General features: G+C 43.3%; 1 protein-coding gene across 9 annotated transcripts in view; it reads right to left on the reverse strand.

Annotated features, from left to right (window-relative positions):
• The window catches only part of GTF2I (general transcription factor IIi), a 75,881-nt gene extending 53,677 nt beyond the window's left edge, over window positions 1–22,204 (reverse strand). For 7 of the 9 annotated variants that reach the window (XR_013958097.1, XM_080630324.1, XM_080630322.1 and 4 more), the window contains exons 1-3: window positions 14,242–14,355; window positions 8,550–8,655; window positions 7,026–7,164 (exon numbers count right to left, since the gene is read on the reverse strand). Coding sequence is in view for 8 of the 9 variants with exons in the window: in XM_080630324.1 (XP_080486450.1) it covers window positions 7,026–7,164; window positions 8,550–8,655; window positions 14,242–14,270 (274 nt within the window). In the remaining variant the exon portion in view is untranslated. Of the gene's footprint in view, window positions 1–7,025; window positions 7,165–8,549; window positions 8,656–14,241; window positions 14,356–22,047 lie in introns of those variants that run through there. The other 2 variants (XM_080630320.1, XM_080630318.1) reach the window with 2 other exon arrangements.
• Between the last annotated feature and the right edge of the window lie 588 nt (window positions 22,205–22,792).

Genomic DNA, 22,792 nt, shown 5'->3' on the forward strand with positions numbered 1-22,792 from the left:
ATTAGTGATGTTAATTTAAACTTATTTAAAATAGTAACATTAAATTTAAAATATTTAAATTTAAATATAATTCAAAATAGTATTATTTAGATTTAAAATAGTAACATTAGTGATGGCAGATATGAAACTATAGAAGTGCTTTGTTGGGATCCTCCACCTGACTCTTACTGTTTTTCTTTAACTTACAATTTAAATCTACAATTCAATGACTCGTTTCTCTTCCAAAGTATTCTGTAGCTTAAGGAAGAGCAAAAGCCACCAAGGTCTCAGCTGGCCATGGATTAGTTTAGGGCCAAAGTAAACGACTGTGGGAAACCAGTTTCCATACTGGCACATCATCATCAAAAAGTGGTATTTTTAAACTAGCTGCATTTGTGTCAAATCCCTTGACACAAATCCCTTGTTTGCCTCTGGGCAACACCAAAAAGATGTCAGCTAGTTATAGAATAGTATTTTCACTATAAAAGCATAGCAGATAATCAGAGACAAAGATGATGAAGACTGTCATTTAGATATTATAATGAGGACACAATCAGTAGCATTTAGACCCACTAATGCCTTCTGTTATTAGACTAATAATGGAAAGGTATTAGGCTGCTTCCATACAGGTCAGGGGATTCAGTCTACTCAATTTCAAGTCTGACACATTCTGCTTTAGAGCTGAAAAGCTAAACACCCCATTTAGATACTGCTTCTGAATTCCTACAGGCACGACAATTAAAATATACAGAACACAGAGGTAATCACAATAGGAAGGAAGAAACAGATCAAGTGTATTACTACTTTATTTCCATCGTTACTGGAACATCCAAATAAAGTACCATAAAAACACTACATCCAGACCAGCAGTACAGCACAGGCACTAACTAGCATGCTGCAGTGTCAGCGGCTATCTCAGCAGATTGCATCAAAGACATTTTTAAGCACAATTCTAAAATTAAATCAGAGCTACTGAGTTAATAAAAACAGTCACTCTACTGTAGCTTGACTCCCACCCCTCACCTCCTAAATACACGATCTGTGCATGATGCTCTCAGGCCTGAAATACCACACTCTGTTAAGCATTGCTTAATGTGAAAGTACACAGGCAATACACAAACATGTAAACAGCTTCATCCATTAGAAAAAATGAAAGCAGCAACATGCCAAACAGAGCTTCAGCATGTTGACATTTATATTTATACCAACATGCTATACTCTTTACTTAGCTTTGGTTAAAAAAACTGCTTCAGTCATGTGTTTCTACACCATGCTTTTTTGATCCTGTCACCTACGAAGAAAACACAGCTCAAGACTGATTGATGAGCTATTTAGATGCCTACAGGTAGATGTGATGTGAGAAAGATGCGAGACTTTCAGAAGCCTTGCTCCAGTTTTTTAGGTACCTAAGTTGCCTTAAGGATCTGGCCCTGTTGCTGGCATTACTTTTATTGTCAGTATTAGAACTAATTGCACCTGTAGCAATGCAACGGAGAATATTAACATTCTTTAAGCTTCAATCACAAAAGTATAGACTCTGATTTCACAAGATTCTTCCAGTTTGAAAAAACATATTAGGCAATTTGGAGTGCATGTCAGTAAAAAACAGTGTAAGACAATGATGGAAAAACAAAAGAAGCTACTGCCTTCAAACAGTTGGACTTTCGGCCTGCGTATCCATATGCACTTTTTGAGAGCGGATGACTCCAGCCAGTGCCACAAACTCCTCTGTAGGAAAGTCCTCATGTAAATGGCAATCACAGAGTTCATATTTACTGCTGGTGAGATGTCTTGAAGTGAGCAAAGCCATCACTTCTGATGAAAGCATATCCAGTGCATTCAGACTACCTTCCAGCAGTCCAGGATCTCAGTACAGTGTGATAACATCAAACAGCCCCATGCCAAGTGAAGCACACTGTGTTCACTGACAGCACTTCTGCTATGCTGCAGCATCAGAGCTGGAGATGCAAAACAGCCTCGAGGAACACTGAGCAGCTTTGTCCCGTGTAGTCATAGTTTAAACATTAACTAACGTGAAGAAAACTATTTCTGTCACTCAATGAACAGCAAGAGTACGATTTCATGAGGAGAATCCTTGGAAGCTCAAAATTCTGACACTGAACAGAACACAGAAAGCAGAGACAGAAGTGAGTTGCACCTCTTTGGCATAACCAGGAAGATGCTGCCTGAAGACAAGGTCTAGGCAGCAACTTTGCTTTAATTCCACACAGGCATCCTCCAGCCTATGGAGATGAACAGCTAGTGATGGAGCAAACTGACACTCTGCAAGTGTACATGTGATGTACTCAGAATCCCATTTACATATCCTCAAAGACCAAAGGATTGCCCTGTAGTCTTTTTGAGTATTTGGAACCTTCATTCTTTACAGAGAAGAGATCCTGCACAGTGAACAGCAGCTTCTGTGGACGCCAAACCCTGAAGCAAGGACAGTCACTGCATAGCAGTAATTTCAGCTATGGAGTAGGAGGCTGACATCCACCATAGCAAGACCCCAGACAAGGTATAACTTCAGACAGAGATGCTTAATTTTCTCTAGAGTATAGGGGCAAGCTACTACAAGCCCAGAAATGCCAACTGGAGGTATTCAGACAGAAATTACAGCAGGCCAAAGTAGTCAAACAGTTGCCAATCCAGTTCAGAACTTGCCAGTTTTGAGTTTGTTTTGTTTTTAAACCAGTCTTTCAGGTTTCTGGTTTTGTTTGCTCTTTCCATCCCCCTCTAAACTGCTGAAGCATTACATTAGTAACAGAGAAAGAGATAAGGGAGCACAATGTCTGATGAAGAACTCCCCAGAAAAACTTGATACTTGTATTTGCTCAAAGGCCAGAAGGATTCAATGAGACAGAAGCCTAGCCACACATGCTCCAGCAGCCTAGTTTATGGAAAGAGTCATTTTACCTGCCTGCAGATGATGGAGAATATCCAAAAGGGAACAGTAATCCACACACCAAAGATACTGAGGAGCCAAAGCTGAGCAATCTTTCCCAAAAGGTCTTTGGAGCATTGTGTGCCATTCCTTCATCATGAGCAGGAGGAACAGTTGTGCCCATTAAAAACATTTGGATTCTAAGCATTCTTGAAGCTACAAGGAGTTCTTACAACCTGTGGCTGGATGGACATGGAAGTACAGGTAAAAAGAATGAAAGACGCTGAAACAAAGTCTCTAGCAGGACTTGAAGCCAAACTCTGGCCCATACCAGATGCATTGTTAAGATCAGCATGGAAACATAAGGCCATCAGAAGGAAAATGAAGGCTGCTAAGAATAAAGAACCTATCATCCAAGATGAACCACCTACAGAAGCAAGATGGCCCCACCTCAGGCAAGTGAGCCCAGAGCCCCGGTACCACAGAAGGAAAAAGCAGCATGACTGAGAGAGCTGACAGAAAGTTGCAGAACTCACAGGATTATGCTTCTGTGAGACCTACATACCGATGGTGCAACAGCCGGGATCAGTGGAAATGCTAGCAGAGGCAACCAGGATTCTTGAAGAACAATCAGTTCCTGGCAGGTGATATGGAAAACACATCTCTCAAAGTCCAGAGCAGATGACCAAAAAGGTATTAGAGTGAGGAAGCTGTTCTGATACTCACTTGACAGTCAAATACAACCTGAGGATGATGAAGCCTCATTTGGTTGGTTGGGTTTTTTTGTCTGTGTTATAAACCACCTCCAGTTCCATTCAAATGAGGATGAATTCCACAGAGCTGACACCAAGCCTTAACTGAAACTCAAGGGAAACTGCCAAGATGATGCAGATGAATATATGAAGCAAGCAGCATTACTGAGACACCTGCCAGCAACAGGTCTCCTGTTTAGGACAGCTGATAACTCCACAGAAATCCAGAGAGCAAGGAGGCACACTTCATCTTGCTGAGGCCATCCAAGAGGAACTGAGGACCACATAATAGACTTCAGCAGGGAACAGCAACTAAAACAAAGAGGCACTGGTAGAGCAAGACGTGTATGATCTTGATTCCTTACAGGGCACAAGTATCCCTGCTTGTCCATATTCTGAATATAAGCAGGCATTGGAAGAATACACTTTTATGTACAATATAAGCTTACACAGGCTTAGAGTAACTGACACTGTAGGCTACTTAAGCTACATGTTATACATACAAGCACAACACAGTGCTACATTTATTGAAACATATCATTTCAGTGTAAGACATGGCTTACAGCCTTCTTCATTAAGCACAGGTCAGAAGAATACATTATCTGCCTCAATTTTAAATAATTAATGCCCGTTGACTGGTTCTCCAACACTCACTACACAATCTATACTAATACTTTTAAAAAAAGCCCAAAACATTGCTATAACTTGTTTTAACGCATTTTCTTAGGGTAACAAGGTACATGAGATATGTGCAGGACTCCTCCTTCCCTGCACTAGGCATTAGGAAACCCATGTGGGTGAAAATCCTCATGAATGAAAGCCACAGGAAACCCAACCCCAGTGCTGCTGCCACTGAACTGCTGTTACTTTTATCTGCCCTATACTGCTAGAAAGCACAGATGCTGCTTCCTTCATAAACCTTATGTGTACATTTCATCAATTTAGCCCACTAAATTATACTTATTACTAAAAGTAACAGCAGGCTTGAAGCCTGAGCCCTCCAAATGCTGGAAAGCTCTTCATATTTACTCCAACTACACACAAGAGCTGTGGGAAAAGAGGAAGTAAGGACCGGAGACACATGCTGGCTTGTCATAACAGTCAAACGTAACCAGAGGAATGCTTAGTAGCTACACTTCTGTTTCCAGACTTACAGAGAAATTAAGAGACCCACACAAGTGGAGAGCTAATTCTCCATATTGTCAGCACCATGTGTTCCAGAGGCCAATATCCCAGCTGGATTTTTAAAGGTTTCATTCTAACAGCACTGTAAGAATTGCTTGGAAGCCTTTACCCATCAGAAAGGAGCAAAAAGGGCTCAAGTCTAATATATTAAAACAACACAGAACTGTGGCCTTCCTAGCCATTTCCAAAGGACCTACTAAAATTGCAACTAACATTGTCTATTGCTAGCTCTCACATTTAACTGAAGACATGAGGTGCTAAAGGAAAGGAACTGTTGCTTCCACAGTTCTAAGTTTTAGATCAAAAGATATTACACTATAAATTTCACCAAGACCTCAAAGTTGTCAGAGGCAGTGATGGAACCAGCATCACCAGGAATATGTAATGCTATTAATTCCTTAAAATCTGTGTTCTGAAGTCAAGTTTTCAGGAATTATCAACACCTTTGTCAGCAACAGGAGAAAATTACCTCCAGCACCAAAACTCTCCAGGAAGAACAGGGGATATGCACTTAGTGAAGTGCATATCATGATAGCAATGACTGAGGTTAGTTGGCTTTATTCACACAGATTTACACCCCGATGTTCTGCAAGAAGCAGAACAAAAACACTGTTTCCAAAGTGCATACTGTTTAATCTCTTCAGCCTGACAGTATAAAATCACTGCCCAAGAACAAGTGTCTTGAACTGGAGTAAAGCAAAAGATCAGGATTATCAGTTCTGATGTAAAATTTAAACACATGCACACGATACAGTCAAACATAAGCATGGATGAGAAGCCAGTGCTTCCCTGGATCAAACACCAAATCCCAGTTATTTCAGACTCTTTACCAATGGATGTACCCAGTATACAGTCTCCTGTATATCAGGGCCCATAATACCACTGTAGTGGCAATAAAACAAAGTATGTAGGATCTCAGGGAAGTCCTTTAAGGAACAACAACAAGCAAAAAGAGGAGATGAGGTGAAAAACTGAACTTCCCCCATAATTCAGCTAACAGTTTTCATAAATACCAGTATGGGAGCACTGCCTCAGTCAGGTTGTAATTCTGCATTTTGATATCAATTATCTGTTATAATGCAACATTGGGGTGTCTTTCCTTAGAGTAAATAGACTTTTGCACACGAAATCATTGTCCAAGCAAGTAGGACAGCAGCAAAAATCCAGAGCCTGGTGAGGCTCCAGACAAAGCTGTCCAGAGCCTCCAGACAAAACCGTCCAGAGCCTCCAGACAAAACCTCCAGGAGAATTTTAGCTAGCAACAAAAGCATTCTGAGAAGCAAGTGTTTCTATTACATATTAAACATAGTTGCTCTTCAAGCAGTTTTTAATTAGTCAAACCAGAATATTTTACAGCTGTTGCTCAAACTCCCCTGCTCTCTCCTCAGATTGATTCTTCTCTCATACTCCGTTCTTGAACCCGCATCTTCTTCCTTTCCCTATGCAGGTAAATTTTATTATTGAGCAGTGTCCATTGACATCACTTGCCTAAGTGAGCACATCAGTTCTCCACGAAAGAGCCACTGAATCTTTGAAACCTATCTCCTAAAAATACTGTCCTGTACTCAACAGATAATGGTTTATGAAACCGTAAGTCCCACTGTTTTACTATAAAACTGAAATTAAACAAAAAGCACACCCTAGATGTGTGTAATGCAGATGTAATTTTAAGTCATTATGATATAAATACATATTGCTGTCTAGTAAATAACAGTGATATAGAAAAGCTACATAAAATATCTTGTCAAAAATGTGCATCTGCTTTAATAAGGCATGAAGGGATGTGAAGAACCAGGCCCATCTGAGCTGACAGAAGTAGTCCACTACCTGTTGAATGTGACATCCAGCCTTTGCCAGTGCAAGATTTAGAGGAAGAGTTACAAAGAAAAATTAACATGTACTAGGAAATGCAGGATGTGGTGTAAGTCTAATACTTCTCTGCACTAGTTTGTAAGGAAACATTATGTAAGGAAAAACATTATGTATGGAAACATTATGTAAGGAAAAAAAAATAACCATTTTCAGCCACAGCTGAAATAACACTCCAAACAAGACCACTGTTACTGATCATTTCTATGTTCTTAAACAGCTGGTTTTGCTATAGTCAACATAATTATAGTACGTAGCCATGAAATATAGACCTTTGCTCCCAAAAGTTATTAGTATTATGCAAAACACATTACACAGCTTGTGAAATATAAAAACACAACATTGGAACTTACAGTATTTAACAAAATCCTTCTGAAAATCTTTCCTAGAATTGACAAAGGCTCTTCCTCTCTCAGTTCCAACTACAAACACATCTGTTTCAAATACAGCAATACAGGCAACTTCTGCTTTGGACTTGGCAAGTTCTTTACACTGTAAAAAGAAAAACAAAAGCTTTATTACTATAGTTAAGAGTACAGTTAATAGAAATGTATGTGGCATCATGTGAAAAAGTTACTACTTCTGCTGCCAGCATCCACCCTTCAGAAGGTATTGCGAGTAACATAACATCAGCGATTAGCAAAGGATAATTTATACATCTGAAGTGCTTTTCATCAGGAATCTTAAAAGCACTGTAGATGCATTAGGGAAATTAAGGCCTTGTGTAGACTTGGAGATTGCACTGTTTTTAATTAAAGTGATTTATGACATCAATCCATGTGAAATTATCACTTCCCTGTTAGATAATCATATTGTCTTACTGCAACTTTCAACAGAGCGTACAGGAGTTTGTTGAGTCACAGCAGGCTTATCACACATCATGTTTGTTCAGAAAGGTGTGGTTGTGAGCAGGAAAGCTGTCTGCAGTCCGTCTCGTCCTGCCTGCTGTGCTCAGGCTCAGGTGAATTCCTCCTGAGCAGAAGGACTGCACCTTCCCTGTGAATGCCTACATGCATTCTGCTGGGAGAAATTTCTGGCAAAGAAGTAGGAAGCCTGTGGCACAGGGAGAGAGCAGAGATCCTAAGAAAACTAGTGAGATCATCAAGAAGGGATCACAAGAAGTCAATTTCTCCTAGGAACTCAGATCAGAGATTATTGCAACCTATAAAAACACCAACAACTGCAGCACAAGAGGAAAAAGTGACACAAAACCTTTAGGAACTGAATACAGCCATTGGAAAAAAAGGCTTGCAATCAATTACCTTATAACCATCCCATTCAAATTCCACTGCTAAAAAGGAAATTTTTGTTCTTATCATTTACAAAAATGATTTTAAAGAACCAAATCTTTGACAGTGCCTCAACTTTATGGAAATGGGACAGGCATTTCTACTCTCAGCCCTGGGCCAAACTTAAACCCCACAACACAATGATTAAATAACTTCTACAAAACGGGTGATAGGCCAGCTAAATACAAAAGTCTTTTCTGAACAAGTTTTGTTGAATTGGTACAGCAGGTGAGGACAAGGCTTTAGCCTCAAGACCATTTATTCACCCTGTATTACAGAAGGCAAAGACCAGAACAGATTCTTGCCTTTCAACCACACTCTACCTGAGCAATCAACAATTATTTCCTGCTTATTTGACAAAATAATTTTTAAAACAACCACATCACAACAAGAAACAAAATGACTGCTAAGACTGTTAGCATGATTTTCCACAAGCAAAGAGACAGAGTTAACAGCAGGTTGGACAGCACACAATAAGGTAAAGATATGAAATTACACCTTTCCTGCTCCCCAGAGGAGGCAATGTGGTGGTGCAATACTGCACATGCCAAGAGAGTAATGATGCAGCTGCTTAATTTCTCTACTAACCATTGACTCAAGTGCTGACATGAGGAATGTAACCACCATTCTGCTTTCACAGGAATCCTTATCACGAATGGATGTTGCTGGTGCAGTAGTTTGGGCCATTTTCTTCCTATAAAATGAAATAAAATAACCATGTTCAGATACTCACAGCCGTGCAAGAAAACTAACACCTCTTACACAAGCAAAGATCAAAAACTATTCAAAACCCCAGAACACACCCCACCAAGCAAACACACAGATAAATTAACAGGAGGAAGTGCTTGCTTTAGTGCTCTTCTATGCTTTAACGCTTCCTGCTGTTTCATCCAAAGCTGGAGCTAAACATTCAAGAGTTAAAATGTTGTGCCATGACTAGACCACAAACTCTTTGTGCTTAGAAAGATGTATATAAAATTATAAGCTAAATTTACATTGATTTCTCTTCCTAAGCATGTTTCCAACTCCAGCAGCCTAAACAAAGCAAAACCCACTGGCATTAACGTACAAAAAAGAAATGGCAAATCATAGTTATGAGACAAGTATTAGAACAAGTCTCCCTGTAATTATTATGGCGTAGCTCAAAACAAGTCGCCACCACCCTGCCCCAAGATCACAGCCTCAGAAACTGCAGGAGCAGTAACAGAACGTGCCATTTTTATTTGCATGTTCTTTAGTTGTAGCATTAAGTTCAAAGCAAAGTAGTCCCAATTAAGGTGCTAACATTACAAACTGAATTTCAGCAGTGACAAAAAAAGGGATTTTAACCTATTTTCTGTGTGTCATTCAGGAGACTTTCAACTTAATTAAGTAATAATAATTATTTAAGTAAAAATCAAGGGTTGTTTATGCTTCTAATTGCAGAATCGCCTGTACAAGAACGCACATAGCAGCTGGTAAGAGCACATTTTTCTATCAGAGTGTTGCAACTTGTTATGTTTATACATATCTAAAGCAATAACCTGACATGCCTGGAGGAAAACCAGTAGATTTACGCGTTACTCCACGCACAAGTCTTGAGAAAAATGACCTTAAAAGTCAAGATAGCTCAGATAAATGAGACATTTCACAACAGCCTGATGAGACAGCTTGCTGCTCCTGTAGAACTTGGACACACAACACAGCTCGAGCTTTCAAAGGTGATGTGCAGCCTATTTGATGTGCAGATAAGTCAGGGAAGCACAAATAACCATTGCATGTGATAATACATACTTATATTGGAATAAATGGCACTGTGTTGTTCCTTTGACAGGACTTACAGCACTTCAGACTACAAATTGGAGGGAAAAGGAAATAAAAGCTAGCAAGACTGTAAGCTCACAACAGACATCCAGCAGCCTTTCAGCTCTCAAGGCACAGACCAGCAAGGTCTAAACAGCTTTAAAACAGTGCTATGGATAAAGTGGCAGTCAGCAGCTGTTTGAGGATGCTGGTAACAAGAGGTTTGACCACCAGTGCCTGCTACATCTAGAGGTAGGCAAACAGGTCGTTAACCAGGTCTGGGAAAGGAGCTGAACTTCAAAAGTGAATATAAATCAGCACCAACTGCTGAATGACGTTGATTGCTTCAGTGACCTCAGAAAGGGTCAGCTGGGGATGGGGAGGCAGAAGCTGATGGGATTAGTCTCCAAAGGAACGGAGGCATCTTATTGCTTACAGAATATCAGAGGGAAATGAAAATTATGACATGTGTCATGGTTTAAGCCCAGGCCGTAAATCAGAACCATGCAATTTACCCCCCCGCCCTTTCTTCCTCCTGCTCCCAGAGGGATGGGAAGGAGAACAGAAAGAATGTAACTCCCACGGGGTGAGATAAGAACAGTTTAATAACTAAGGTATGACACAAATCACTGCTGCTACCATCAATAATAATAATGATAAAGGAAATAACAAGGGAAGAGAATACAATACCACCCGCCAACTGATAACTAGCCCGACCCAGCAGTGCACTCGCCCTTCCGGGTAACTCTCAGTTTACATCCTGGGCATGACATGCTGTGGTATGGAATACCTCTTTGGCTAGTTTGGGTCAGGTGTCCTGTCTCTGTTTCCTCCCGGCTTCCCCTCCTCCCTGGCAGAGCATGAGACTCAGAAAGTCCTTGGTCAGACTAAACATTTGAGCAGTAACTGAAAACATCGGTGTTATCAGTGCTGTTCCCAGGCCGAAAGTCAAAAACACAGTGCTCCACCAGCTACTAAGGAGAAAAAATGACTGCTACTGCTGAACCCAGGACAACATGACATAAATCAGTCTTCACTAGGCCATTATTTTTGATACCTAATAGAGTTCTCAAGCTCATCTTTGGAACTCCTTTAGGGTTGTAATGCTGACAGTGATTTTAAACATGATGGCTTTTAGATTTTTTCACATGATATCTTAACAATCTGGTATTACAGATGAGAGAACATAGCTACACATTTTCCCTCCCTCCCTTGTCTCCATTCACTGTCTGATGCAGTTGTTCTGTATCAAGTTCAACATCTCCCAAAATAGCAATGGCACAAACATACACCTACCCGATTCTAGATGAAAAATCACGTGGTGTAAAAACAAGAGTTAACTTACTTTCTATTTTGCAGAGGTATCTTATCCAGAAAACGGACCAAGGAAATTCTAGCAATCACCTGAAGGCTGAAGATAAACATTTAGAGAAATTCCAGAATTTCTCCTATCCCTGGAAGTTGGTTTCTGATCCACAGGCAGGGAGCTTGTCCAGGGAACAGGGGAAAAAACTGCTCCACTGGACCAGGTCCTAGCTTGATTCACTACACAGCTCCACAGACAGCCACCCTGACTCAGCAGAGAAGACAACATATCCCAAGTTCCTTTACTGCTACACATGAGGCCACAACTTTACTATTTTGGAATAACATTTGGATCGGGAGTTGGGTAATGTTATCACTAGATTACTTTTCTAATACCATTTAGAAGAGTCATTCCAAAGCATAAAGTCATAGTGCCTTGTATTTTTAGGATACCCACTCTTTAACAGTTTGCAAGGTGTTTGCACGGTGCCAGATCAGTGTTTAATGTAGTCAGGAGACATTCTGTTGCACCATGGCACCACAACAATATTTTTCCTACCTACATGACAGCAAGTCAGATGCAAAAGATTTCCCCACACACATTTTGCCAGTTTCTCTGTTTAAAACAACAGTTTTCTCCACTATATCTGTACCACTGGAACAGTGTTTATTATTAGAAGGAATAAATGTAGATCTAAAAAGAGTAGATCTTTTGAACCTGGCTGCCTTTCCAAGATCCAGCTCTTAGAGAGTGTGTGACAACCCCACTGCCCAATGTGGTCACACAACACCCCATATCTTGACTCCATTTTGTTGTCACACAAATCCCCACTGCAAAGCCTTGGGAAAAGCGTAATACCCATTACCAACATGCTACACAAAAAGGCCAATTTAAAAACCATCCTTTGAACAATTATAGGTGGCTGCCAGAGTACCACTTATCATATATCTATTCATCTTAATCACATATTGCTAAAAAAGAACTTCCAGATCAGCTAATATTAGTTATAATTACATATAAATCCTTCAGCTTAACTGTGCCAAGATGAGCCTTTGCCCACGTAAAGGCTTGTAACAATGAACAAAGCTTTGCAAAACACTCTGGTAAAGTACCAAGGATGTAGCATTTAGACATTCCTGGCTGCGTTTTAACTCCAGACAGCAACTAAGCACCACTCAGAAGCAGTAATAACGAAAACATCCCTGAACTACAACACTGTTTCAAGCACAAATCCAAAACACAGCTCCATACCAGCTGTTACAAAGAAAATTATCTCGGACATATCCAGCACGCTGTCTGATGAGAAGGTCACCAGGATATATTGCTAGAAAACCCCTTGGATTTTCCTTTTATAACGAGAAAGCCAAAGACAAAATAACAAGTGGCTTTACAGGAAGCCAAATCAAACCATCATGTATCTCACTCCCCATGTTTCTTTCTGGCTTCTTCTTTAAGACGCAAAAAGTAGAAATACTCGAGGCAAGAGAGAACAAAACCACAAAACACAGTTTCTTTCCATCTTCCCTGTACTCATCCAGGGGCACACATGCCAAATTCAATAAATGCACCTGAAATGGATACTCTCTCTAGAAGTTGCCTGTCAGACAAAGAAGAAAAGCAAAAAGATAATTAAGCTTTATGAAGAAAACCTTTTACTTAAGCATATAGAGGACACATGGAAAATTAGGGCAGGGATGAAGCAATAGGCATTTCGTAGAGAAAAGCCTTAATAAGCAATACCAACAACCCTTCATCAGATGCAGTGCAAGTGGGTATTCCCCAAATGATAAATCTATCCATTGCCTGCTACTCTCCAGGAAAGTATCTGCAGATGCCAAAGCATGTTTCTCTACTCACTTCACATTACAACAGTAAATCAAATCCTGCCACAGACAGAAGGTAACTCTCAAGAACCCCAAAATATGAGTTGATCCTATACATCACTGCAGATTTGCTGCTCCTTAGGGGAAAGAAGCCCAGCTCCTGCTAGATCCCCAGGGGTCACTTTTGATATTTCAGGAAAAAAAAGTTATTCTAGCAGAGTACAAAACACACATTTCATTACAAAGCTCGAATAAAAAGGAACATAACAAAATATACCCCTACAAAAAACTAAATCTAACAAAGCTACACCGCTTCTTGGCTCCTGCAGCTTTCACCCGTGGGCTTCCTTGCCTTCTGGGCACAATTTCAGCATACTTAACTCCGCCCAAATATTGGCCTTCTGACAAAGGAGAGAATTTGGTTCTTTCCAAACTGTAGAGATTAATATGCACAAGCTGTTAAGTGCAATGAATCTTTTTAAACAGATCTTGGCTGAAAATCTGTGTTATTTTTCCTAAAATTTGGTTCAGTGCTCTCTTGTTTCAGAGGGAGTTAAGGTTGATAGTTCTGACCTAACCTCGCAAAGAAACTGTTGGGATGCAAACCTGCCACCACTGGGTCTTCTAATTTTCTGTAACACATCCACCCTAGCTGCAGCACACACAGGTTTAGGAGACTGTCACCTTCACTCTCCAATGTGTGTTCATAGCTGACCTACACAATCCTGTTAGAATGCCTTATTTTCCTTCTTACGTCATGTCACTGATCATCCTAAAATTATACAAATAATCCATCAGGAACAATTTTTTCAGCTCCTCCGAACCACTAAACTGCTCACACATAGCAGAAACAAAACAAGCTTACAGCAAGGGTGCTCAGACTGTGTGACAGCCCTACCTTCAGGTACATGCAGCTATTTTTTGAAAGGAAATATTTTTACCAGCCGTAGCCCAAGAGATACAGAAGCAAAGGATCTGGGAGTTCCTCCACATAAACATTGCCAGTTCTTCACCATCTGCATCTGGTGCATATGGATTATGAATCAATTCAGATGAGCAACATCCATGTTACCTCCATGGAGGACCAGCCTTTTTTGGAATACAAAGACTACTGGACCACACCAAACAAAAGCAGCTCCAGATGTTCAGAGGCAGCTCAATCGAAGGCAAAGAGGCAGAGGCAGGTCTGACAGATTTTAACTCTGCTTACAGCCTACACCAAAACCAAGAGGGTTAAGCTTCCTGACACCAGGAACAGGAAGGAGAGACAATATGGAGATACTAGAGGGCATTCAGTCAACTCAAACTCTCTTTTCTGGCTTACTGTCAGCTCCTCCAGATAGAAGTTGGCTGCCTTGGAGGTACAAACCTGGACTCATTGGCTACAGAAGTCATCATGTACACATGCCTGATGTCCTGGGTTCAGCAGTAGCAGTCACTTTTTCTCCTTCTTAGTAGCTGGTGCAGTACTGTGGTTTTGACTTTCGGCCTGGGAACAGCACTGGTAAAAACAATGGTTTTAGTTGCTGGTCAGAATGTTTAGTCTGACCAAGGACTTTCTGAGCCTCATGCTCTGCCAGGGAGGAGGGGAAGCCGGGAGGAAGCAGAGACAGGACACCTGATCCAAACTAGCCAAAGAGGTATTCCATACCACAGCACGTCATGCCCAGGATGTAGAACTGAGAGCTCAAGGAAGGGCTGGCTCACTGCTGGGTGGGGGCGAGGTATCGGTCAACGGGTGGTAAGGTGTTGTATTCTCTTCCCTTGTTATTTCCTTTATCATTATTATTATTATTGGTGGTAGCAGTAGTGGTTTGTGTTATACCCTAGTTACTGGACTGTTCTTATCGCAACCCGTGGGAGCTACATTCTTTCCATTCTCCTCCCCGTCCCTCCAGGAGCGGGGGGAAGAAGTGTGGGGGGGGAAGTAGACTGCGTGGTTCTAATTTACGGCCTGGGCTTAAACCACGACAGTTCTTTTTCGCGCCCAATGTGGGGCTCGAAGGGTTGAGATAACAACAGATCTGACCAGAGTGTGTCTAATCGTATTTGTGATAAGCATTATTTTTTTTGGGGGGGGGGAGGGGGGATTAATAGTCACTCATCACAATGCTGATTTATTGGCTCTCAAAGTTGTTGGGTTTGATATCACAGTTTCAGCATGTTGTACCTTACTTACAGCCGGTATTTGCTGTGGTAGTGTTTATCAAGTGAGGAGCTTGGGCTAAGGTTCTTGTCTCATTGTACTTTATGGTAATGACTTGTAAAACAATAGAATCATTGATCATGAAACTGATCTGGCTTATGTTCCCAGTGTGGTCACCACTTTTACACTTTGGGAGGTATATAATAGAAGTGCTTAGCAATTACACATCTTTTTTCTCCTTCTTGGGTGGTCAACCTGTGAAGGAGACATTCTCTTACACTCCTAGCCCCTCCCCCGCAGACCATTTACAGCATCGTTTGAGAGTTTTGAAGTTTCTGAATGGCCTTTTAATACTGTTGAGACCTGCCTGTTGATTGTGATGGGGATCAGCATGTTGGCACACATACAGAATGTGTTTCAGCCACAACCATTTTGTATGATCTTGAAAGTTAAGCAGAGTCGGGTTTGGGTCTTGTCTAGGGTTAGACGACGATATAGGAGGACCAAGAGGTTTTCCCCAAGGCTGGACAGTCATGAGTGGCAGGGTGTGTGGGACAGTATGGGCAAGTATCTAGTCCACTGGGACCCTCCAGTGCTTTGGAAGTGTCAGAGATGGAAGGCAGCTCTGTGGAGTCCCCAGTGACAAGCTGCAGAAACTGCTGAAGGGGAGGGTGAATTATTTTGAGCCTGGTGGGCCCGTGACACTTCAGGCCATCAGGGCAGAGATGCAACATAGAGATGGACTCATGATCAAGGGGTGGACTTAGCAATGGACACTACTGCCCAGGTTATTCATGAGTGTGAACACTGCACACAGCCTTTCCTGCCGCAAAAGACTGTTACAAGAGACAGAGCCCAACATCATAGATTCATAGAATAGTTAGGGTTGGAAAGGACCTTAAGATCATCCAGTTCCAACCCCCCTGCCATGGGCAGGGACACCTCACACTAAACCATGTCACCCAAGGCCTCATCCAACCTGGCCTTGAACACCAAGGATGAAGCATTCACAACTTCCCTGGGCAACCCATTCCTGTGCCTCACCACCCTCTCAGTAAAGAATTTCTTCCTTATATCCAATGTAAACTTCCCCTGTTTAAGTTTGAACCCGTTACCCCTTGTCCTGTCACTACAGTCCCTGATGAACAGTCCATCCCCAGCATCCTTGTAGGCCCCCTTCAGATACTGGAAGACTGCTATGAGGTCTCCACGCAGCCTTCTCTTCTCCAGGCTCAACAGCCCCAACTTTCTCAGCCTATCTTCATAGGGGAGGTGCTCCATGGACCGAATGGACTCAGAAGCTTTATAGGGATTGGTCCGTGCACTAAGATAAGAGTGCACTGAGATGAGAGTGATGGTATATTGAAAATGTGGGATCTGAGCATTACGTGAATGGTATGGAATAAGGGGTGGATACTGTCCTGGGTTCAGCAGCAGCAGTCATTTTTTCTCCTTCTTAGTAGCTGGTGCAGTGCTGTGGTTTTGACTTTCGGCCTGGGAACAGCACTGATAAAGCCGATGTTTTCAGTTGCTGGTCAGAATGTTTAGTCTGACCAAGGACTTTCTGAGTCTCATGCTCTGCCAGGGAGGAGGGGAAGCAGGGAGGAAGCAGAGACAGGACACCTGACCCAAACTAGCCAAAGAGGTATTCCATACCACAGCACGTCATGCCCAGGATGTAAACTGAGAGTTCAAAGAAGGGCTGGCTCACTGCTGGGTGGGGGCGAGGTACCGGTCGACAGGTCATGAGGTGTTGTATTCTCTTCCTTTGCTATTTCCTTTATCATTATTATTATTGGTGGTAGCACTAGTGATTTGTGTTATACCTTGGTTACTAAACTGTTCTTATCTCAACCCGTGGGAGTTGCATTCTTTCCATTCTCCTCCCCTTCCCTCCAGGAGTGGGGGAAGAAAAGGCATGGGTGGAAGTAGACTGCATGGTTCTAATTTGCGGCCTGGGCTTAAACTATGACACCTGGTCAGCTGTTAGCTAAGATAGAACCCAGGCTATTACCCCCCTCCCCCCAAAACGAATAAAAAATAACTCTGAAGTACAGCAGAGCAGCCCTGAAGAAGCTTTAATGTACCATGGGGGCTCTGCCCTTCACCCCCCTCACATACTCTCTGAAGTATCTCTGTTGCCTTTTTTCCCAGCAAAGGGAAACAGCAAAGCGGCTGGTTCAGGAAAGGTGCACATCATGATTCAAGTCAGCCTTCTTGCTCTTTTGCTCACTGAAACTATAGTGCATTTATCTCCCTAGCCTTTAGCTATATCACTTTCCAGTCTGAAACACCAGGAATACAGAAACACAGTCTCACCTGAGGAGCAGCTTCCTGGGAAGCATACTCTTCCCATTCACACCTCACACCATTACAAGTGCAGCAACAGTGACCCATTAAACACAACAGCTGGGACATTTGCTGTCATCATTTCAATCCAACTCCCACCACATGGACTCAACTCACAGCAGCCACACCAAGATGCAGCACCAAGTGTTCTGCATTAGGGCTTACTCCAACAAAACCCACCAGCAACTACTTACAACAGCACATCCCACTCCAGTTAATGAAAGGATTTGCAGAAGCATGCAACCTGGCAACATGATCTCACTGTAAAGCGACACACTGCTCCAGATCCCTACTGTAGTGCTCCCTGACTTAAGCTTGCTTTATTTTTTTACATTCAAGGGCAGCCATGCAGAAGGTCAGCAACCAAAAGCCATCAGGAAAGAGAAAAAGGGTCTCTAACAAACAAAGCTCTGAGGGGAAACACCTGGTGCTCAACACACCAGAGCACACTGAGACAACACAAAGTCACACAGAACCAGCATCACTTTGCTAGGAGTGCTCACTACACCACTCTGAGACTCCCCCACTAAAACCAGTAATAATTATTTCCCATTTTTCTAGGCAGTTTCATGATACTAATGATTGATGACTTTTAGTCAGCCTAGATGTAGCTCTGCTACTCTTCATAGACATTAAAAAAGAAAACCACTATTTGAGCAACTATTATTTTAGAAGCACCTGATTTCTCTCATTCATAAGTCTGTATGTTTGCAAAGAGATATTTAAATTTGATTTTCATTAAAGATTCCAATATAAACCATCATATAATGATGAAATTTGATATAAATGAAAATGCAGTATTTAACTACGTACCTCACAAGGCAACTATACAGAAGTGAACTTATTACCCAGTTTGGAGTAGTTAAAAAACCATTAGTGTAAAATCATTGCTGCATTAAAGCCAGACAGACCTGGGGAACAAATCACTGAATTTTGGAGTGTTTAAGTATGCAGTGCCCTACTGCAGCACCAAGGCGTTCATAAATTACAGTGAAACCATGTAAACAAAATATTAATCACAGCAGTCCTGACCATCCAATAATTTGTCTTTACCAGTGTAACTACATTTACTTAGTCAACATGACAATCGTGTTGAGTAACAATTACCTTAGTTCCTGCCCATCAAGACTTACACATAATATCTAAGAAGTGAGTTAGTCTAAACTCCATTTGTATTTATTTAAATATAACAAATTGGTGCTGGCACATTTTCCAGAGTGAGAAATTGTCATCCTCGCTAGTGCGAGCTGATCCTTTGGATCTCTATGTCACGCTGCAATGGTCACAGGGATCAAAAGGGTCAAACTGATTTAAGAGCAAACAAACCCCCTTCAATTTCTCTGGAGTTCCCACAAAGAGCTAAACTGACAATGAATACCTATTCGTGTTCAAACACCTTGAGAAAGAATCGTCCAGATGCCAGCTATATAGTGACTGAAGCATACACCTTGTACAGTAGTTTCAAGCAGTGAACCACCCTGTGCCCACACTGGTGTGCTCCTCCCAACATAGCACGCATCAGGCCACCCTGGGAAACCTGTGAAACTCATTACCCCATCATTGTACAGCAGGAATCAGGCCCCTCTATTTGGTCACTTAATTCATTCTGTATCTTCTCCCTTGTTCCTGTTACCGTATTTAACCAAATGAACCAGAACAGTGATTTTCATTGAATCTATCACACATGTTCTTCTAAGAATTAAAGCATTTATGTCAATCCTATTAGAAGTCTCTCTCCACCCAGGATCTCAAACCAGAAATAAAAGTCAATTCATAAGCAAGAGTTTGGGAACATGTCAGTAACTTTCTTTCAGAAAATGGCTGTCATGGTTTAAGCCCAGCTGGCAACTAAGTACCACAGAGCTGTTCACTTGCTTTCCCTCATTCCTCAGCGGGATGGGGAGGAGAATCAGGAAAAACAGTAAAAACCTAAGGGCTGAGAAAAGAACAGTTCAATAACTGAAGATATAACAACAATAATTATAGAAAATAGAGAGAGAAATGAAGGAATAAACTTTGCCCTGCACAGTACAACTGCTCACCACCTGCTGACCAATGCCCAGCCTGTCCCCAGGAAGTGATCAGCCCTCCTGGACAACTCCCTCCAGTTTACATACTGGGCATGATGTCCTATGGTATGGAATCTCCCTTTGGCTAGTTCAGGTCAGGCATGCTGGCTGTGCTCCCTCCTGCATTCTTGTGTTTCTCCTCACTGGCAGAGCATGAGAGACAAAGTCCTTGATTAGGATAAGCACTGCTTATCAGCATTGTTCTCAGACTAAAGCCAAAACAGAGCACTATGCCAGATACCAGGAAGAAAATTAACACTATCCCAGCCAAAACCACAACAACAAACTCAGTCTTACAGAGTGTCATGGTTTAAACTCAGTCGGCAACTCAGCCATGCAGCCTTCGCTCACTCCCCCTCCTTTCCTCCTCCCCCACTCCCAGAGGGATGGGGAGGAGAATTGAAAGAATGTAACTCCCACGGGTTGAGATAAGAACAGTCCAGTAACTAAGGTATAACATAAACCACTGCTGCTACCACCACCAATAATAATGATAAGGGAAATAACAAGGGAAGAGAATACAATCACTCACCACCTGCCAAATGAAACCCAGCTCGACAGAGCAGTCATCTCCCTTCCGGGTCACTGCCTGTCGTGGTTTAAGCCCAGTACCACACAGCTCATCCGCTCACTCTCCCCCACTTCCTCCCCCACCCCTGCTCCCAGAGGGACGGGGAAGAGAATGGAAAGAATGTAACTCCCACGGGTTGCGATAAGAACAGTCCAGTAACTAAGGTATAACACAAACCACTGCTACTACCACCAATAACAATAATGATAAGGGAAATAACAAGGGAAGAGAATACAACCGCTCACCACCCACCGACTGAGCAGTGATATAGCCATTCCGGGTTCTACATCCTGGGCATGATGTGCTGTGGTATGGAATAACTCTTTGGCTAGTTTGGGTCAAGTGTCCTGTCTCTGCTTCCTCCTGGCTTCCCCTCCTCCCTGGCAGAGCATGAGACTCAGAAAGTCCTTGGTCAGACTAAATATTACTGAGCAGTAACTAAAAACATCGGTGTTATAAGCACTGTTCCCAGGCCGAAAGTCAAAAACACAGTGCTCCACCAGCTACTAAGAAGGAGAAAAAATGACTGCTACTGCTGAACCCAGGACACAGAGGAACACGAGTTTCAATCAAACTTCTATGAAAAGGTTCTCATGTGCTGATGGATAAGACAGAGAGCTGACTGTAGCCTCTTACCAGTCCATAATGTGGGGGACAAACTTTTATACCATCTGATTTATCTAATGGATATATAAGCCTTTACTTTTATTTATCCTTTAATATGTTTCATAGGGGTTGTTATTTCAATTGTAGAGTTCAAGTTAGGCAAGCAGAAAAAAACCCCTAGACATGCTTATAAACAGAGTCTAAGAGTTGCTCCTTATTGCAAGCTCTTAACCCAAAGATTCACACGCACTGACAACTCCTCAGCTACACAATTAGCTTACAAGGGGGTGGTTGCACTCATTAAACAGTCACCATGCAGATGTATCTCTCAAGCAACTTATACACTAAGCCTGCAATTAAAGAACTGGAAACACAACAGATGATACCCAAAACAGGATAATTAAAAACTCTGTAATTAATCCAAGAGAGGCAGATCATGTTACACATTCAGACAGGTGTATGACTTTACACTGACCTCCCTTAAACATCAGGTTGACAGGCTTCTATAACAACTCTCTGCTGCTGGGTAGCAAGGTCCTTTGGAACACACACATTGCTACACATAAACCCACCCTGACTGAACTCCAGCCTCAAGGAGCCACTGTGCAGGAGCACCCTCTGAGTCTCTCTGCCGAGCTCTCCTGCCCTTTAGACTGGATATTAAGAAAAATGTCTTCAACAAAAGGGTGGTCTGCATTGGACCAGGCTGCCCAGGGAGTCACCATGCCTGGAAGGGTTCATGAACTGTGTAGATGAGGCCCTCAGCAACATGGCTTAGTGGTGGCCTTGGCAGTGCTGGGGTAAAGGTTGGACTTGCTGGTCTTAAAGGTCTTTCCCAATCGAGTTGATTCTGATTCCCCCCAGGTAACCTGCTCCCCTTGACAGCAGCTTCTGTGCAGATCAGCCACCTGTGGGGTGAGACTCGGGTGCCTGGTATATAGAAGGGGAGAAAACAAGCCCTAAAGGCCTCTAGGTTTTAACAGAAAAGAATCATTAAAACCCTGCCGCCGGCTGCATGTGACTGCAAGAACTCCTCATCTGAGCTGTCCGGCACCCCCACCCCTGGGCTCGGGCAGCGGCTCACACGAGGGGCTCGGTCCCGATCCCTGCTTCTCGTCCCAGGCGCACAAACCCCCCCTGTCCACAGTAGGGTGCTCGGCATCGCGGTGCGCAAAGAGCCTCCCGGCCTGGGAGGGTGCAGAGAGTCCGGCGCAGGCCCCGCCACCGCCCCTCAGGAAGGTGTGAGGAAGGACCTACAGAGCCCTTTGAATACCGCGTCCCGGCCTTTCCCACCCGCACAGCCAGAACCCCACAAGGGATGCGGCCCCACCACGCTGACGGACGGTGAGGCCTCCCCTCAGTGACCCGCGGGACAATGGTCCCGTTCCCCTCCCGCCTCGTACCGGCGGGGCCCGGTCCCGCCCTCCCACTCACCCACCGCCGGGCGCCCAGTCCTGCTGGCTGGAGCCGGGGAGGCGGTTTCCCCGCGGCCTCTCCGCAGCGGCGATGGGCCCGGCCGCCACCCGGCCCCGTTCTTCCCCCTCACGCTTTCGGGCTGAGCCCAGCGCCGCTCCGGTAAGGGCAGCGGACCCGGAGGGGAAGGTTTTTGTCCGAGGAATCCCGGCCGCGCAGGCGCGTCCCCCGCAGGGCACGCCGGGAGCCGCAGTCCGATGGCGGCGGGACCTGGCCGAGGGGAGGGAAGCGAGCTGAGTTCCCGGCATGCACCGCGCGGCGCTGGGAGCGCGGCAGGGGCGCTGGTGGGCGCGGGGAGAGGGGGGGGTGACTGAGCTGGGGGCCCTTGGCCTTGAATGGGCGGCAGTGATTTGTGTTGGAAGGGACCTTAAAGCTCATCCAGCTCCAACCCCTGCCACAGACAGGGACCCCTTCCACTGGAGCAGCTTGCTCCAAGCCCCTGTGTCCAACCTGGCCTTGAACACTGCCAGGGATGGGGCAGCTACAGCTTCTCTGGGCACCCTGTGCCAGCGCCTCAGCACCCTCGAATATTTAATAATTACATTAATATAAGGTTATTTCTTTAACAAAGGTGCTCAGTATAGTGGATACTATCTACAAGACTTGTTTTCCTTGGTATAACCCGGCAAATATTTAAGCTGAATTCACTATTCCTTTGAATTTAGGTGCAATGTGGACAGATTCCCATGCAAAGGGAAATGTTGCA

The sequence above is a fragment of the Psittacula echo genome, assembly GCF_963264785.1.
Source record: "Psittacula echo genome assembly, chromosome: 15".
In the NCBI taxonomy this organism is placed as follows: Eukaryota; Metazoa; Chordata; class Aves; order Psittaciformes; family Psittacidae; genus Psittacula; species Psittacula echo.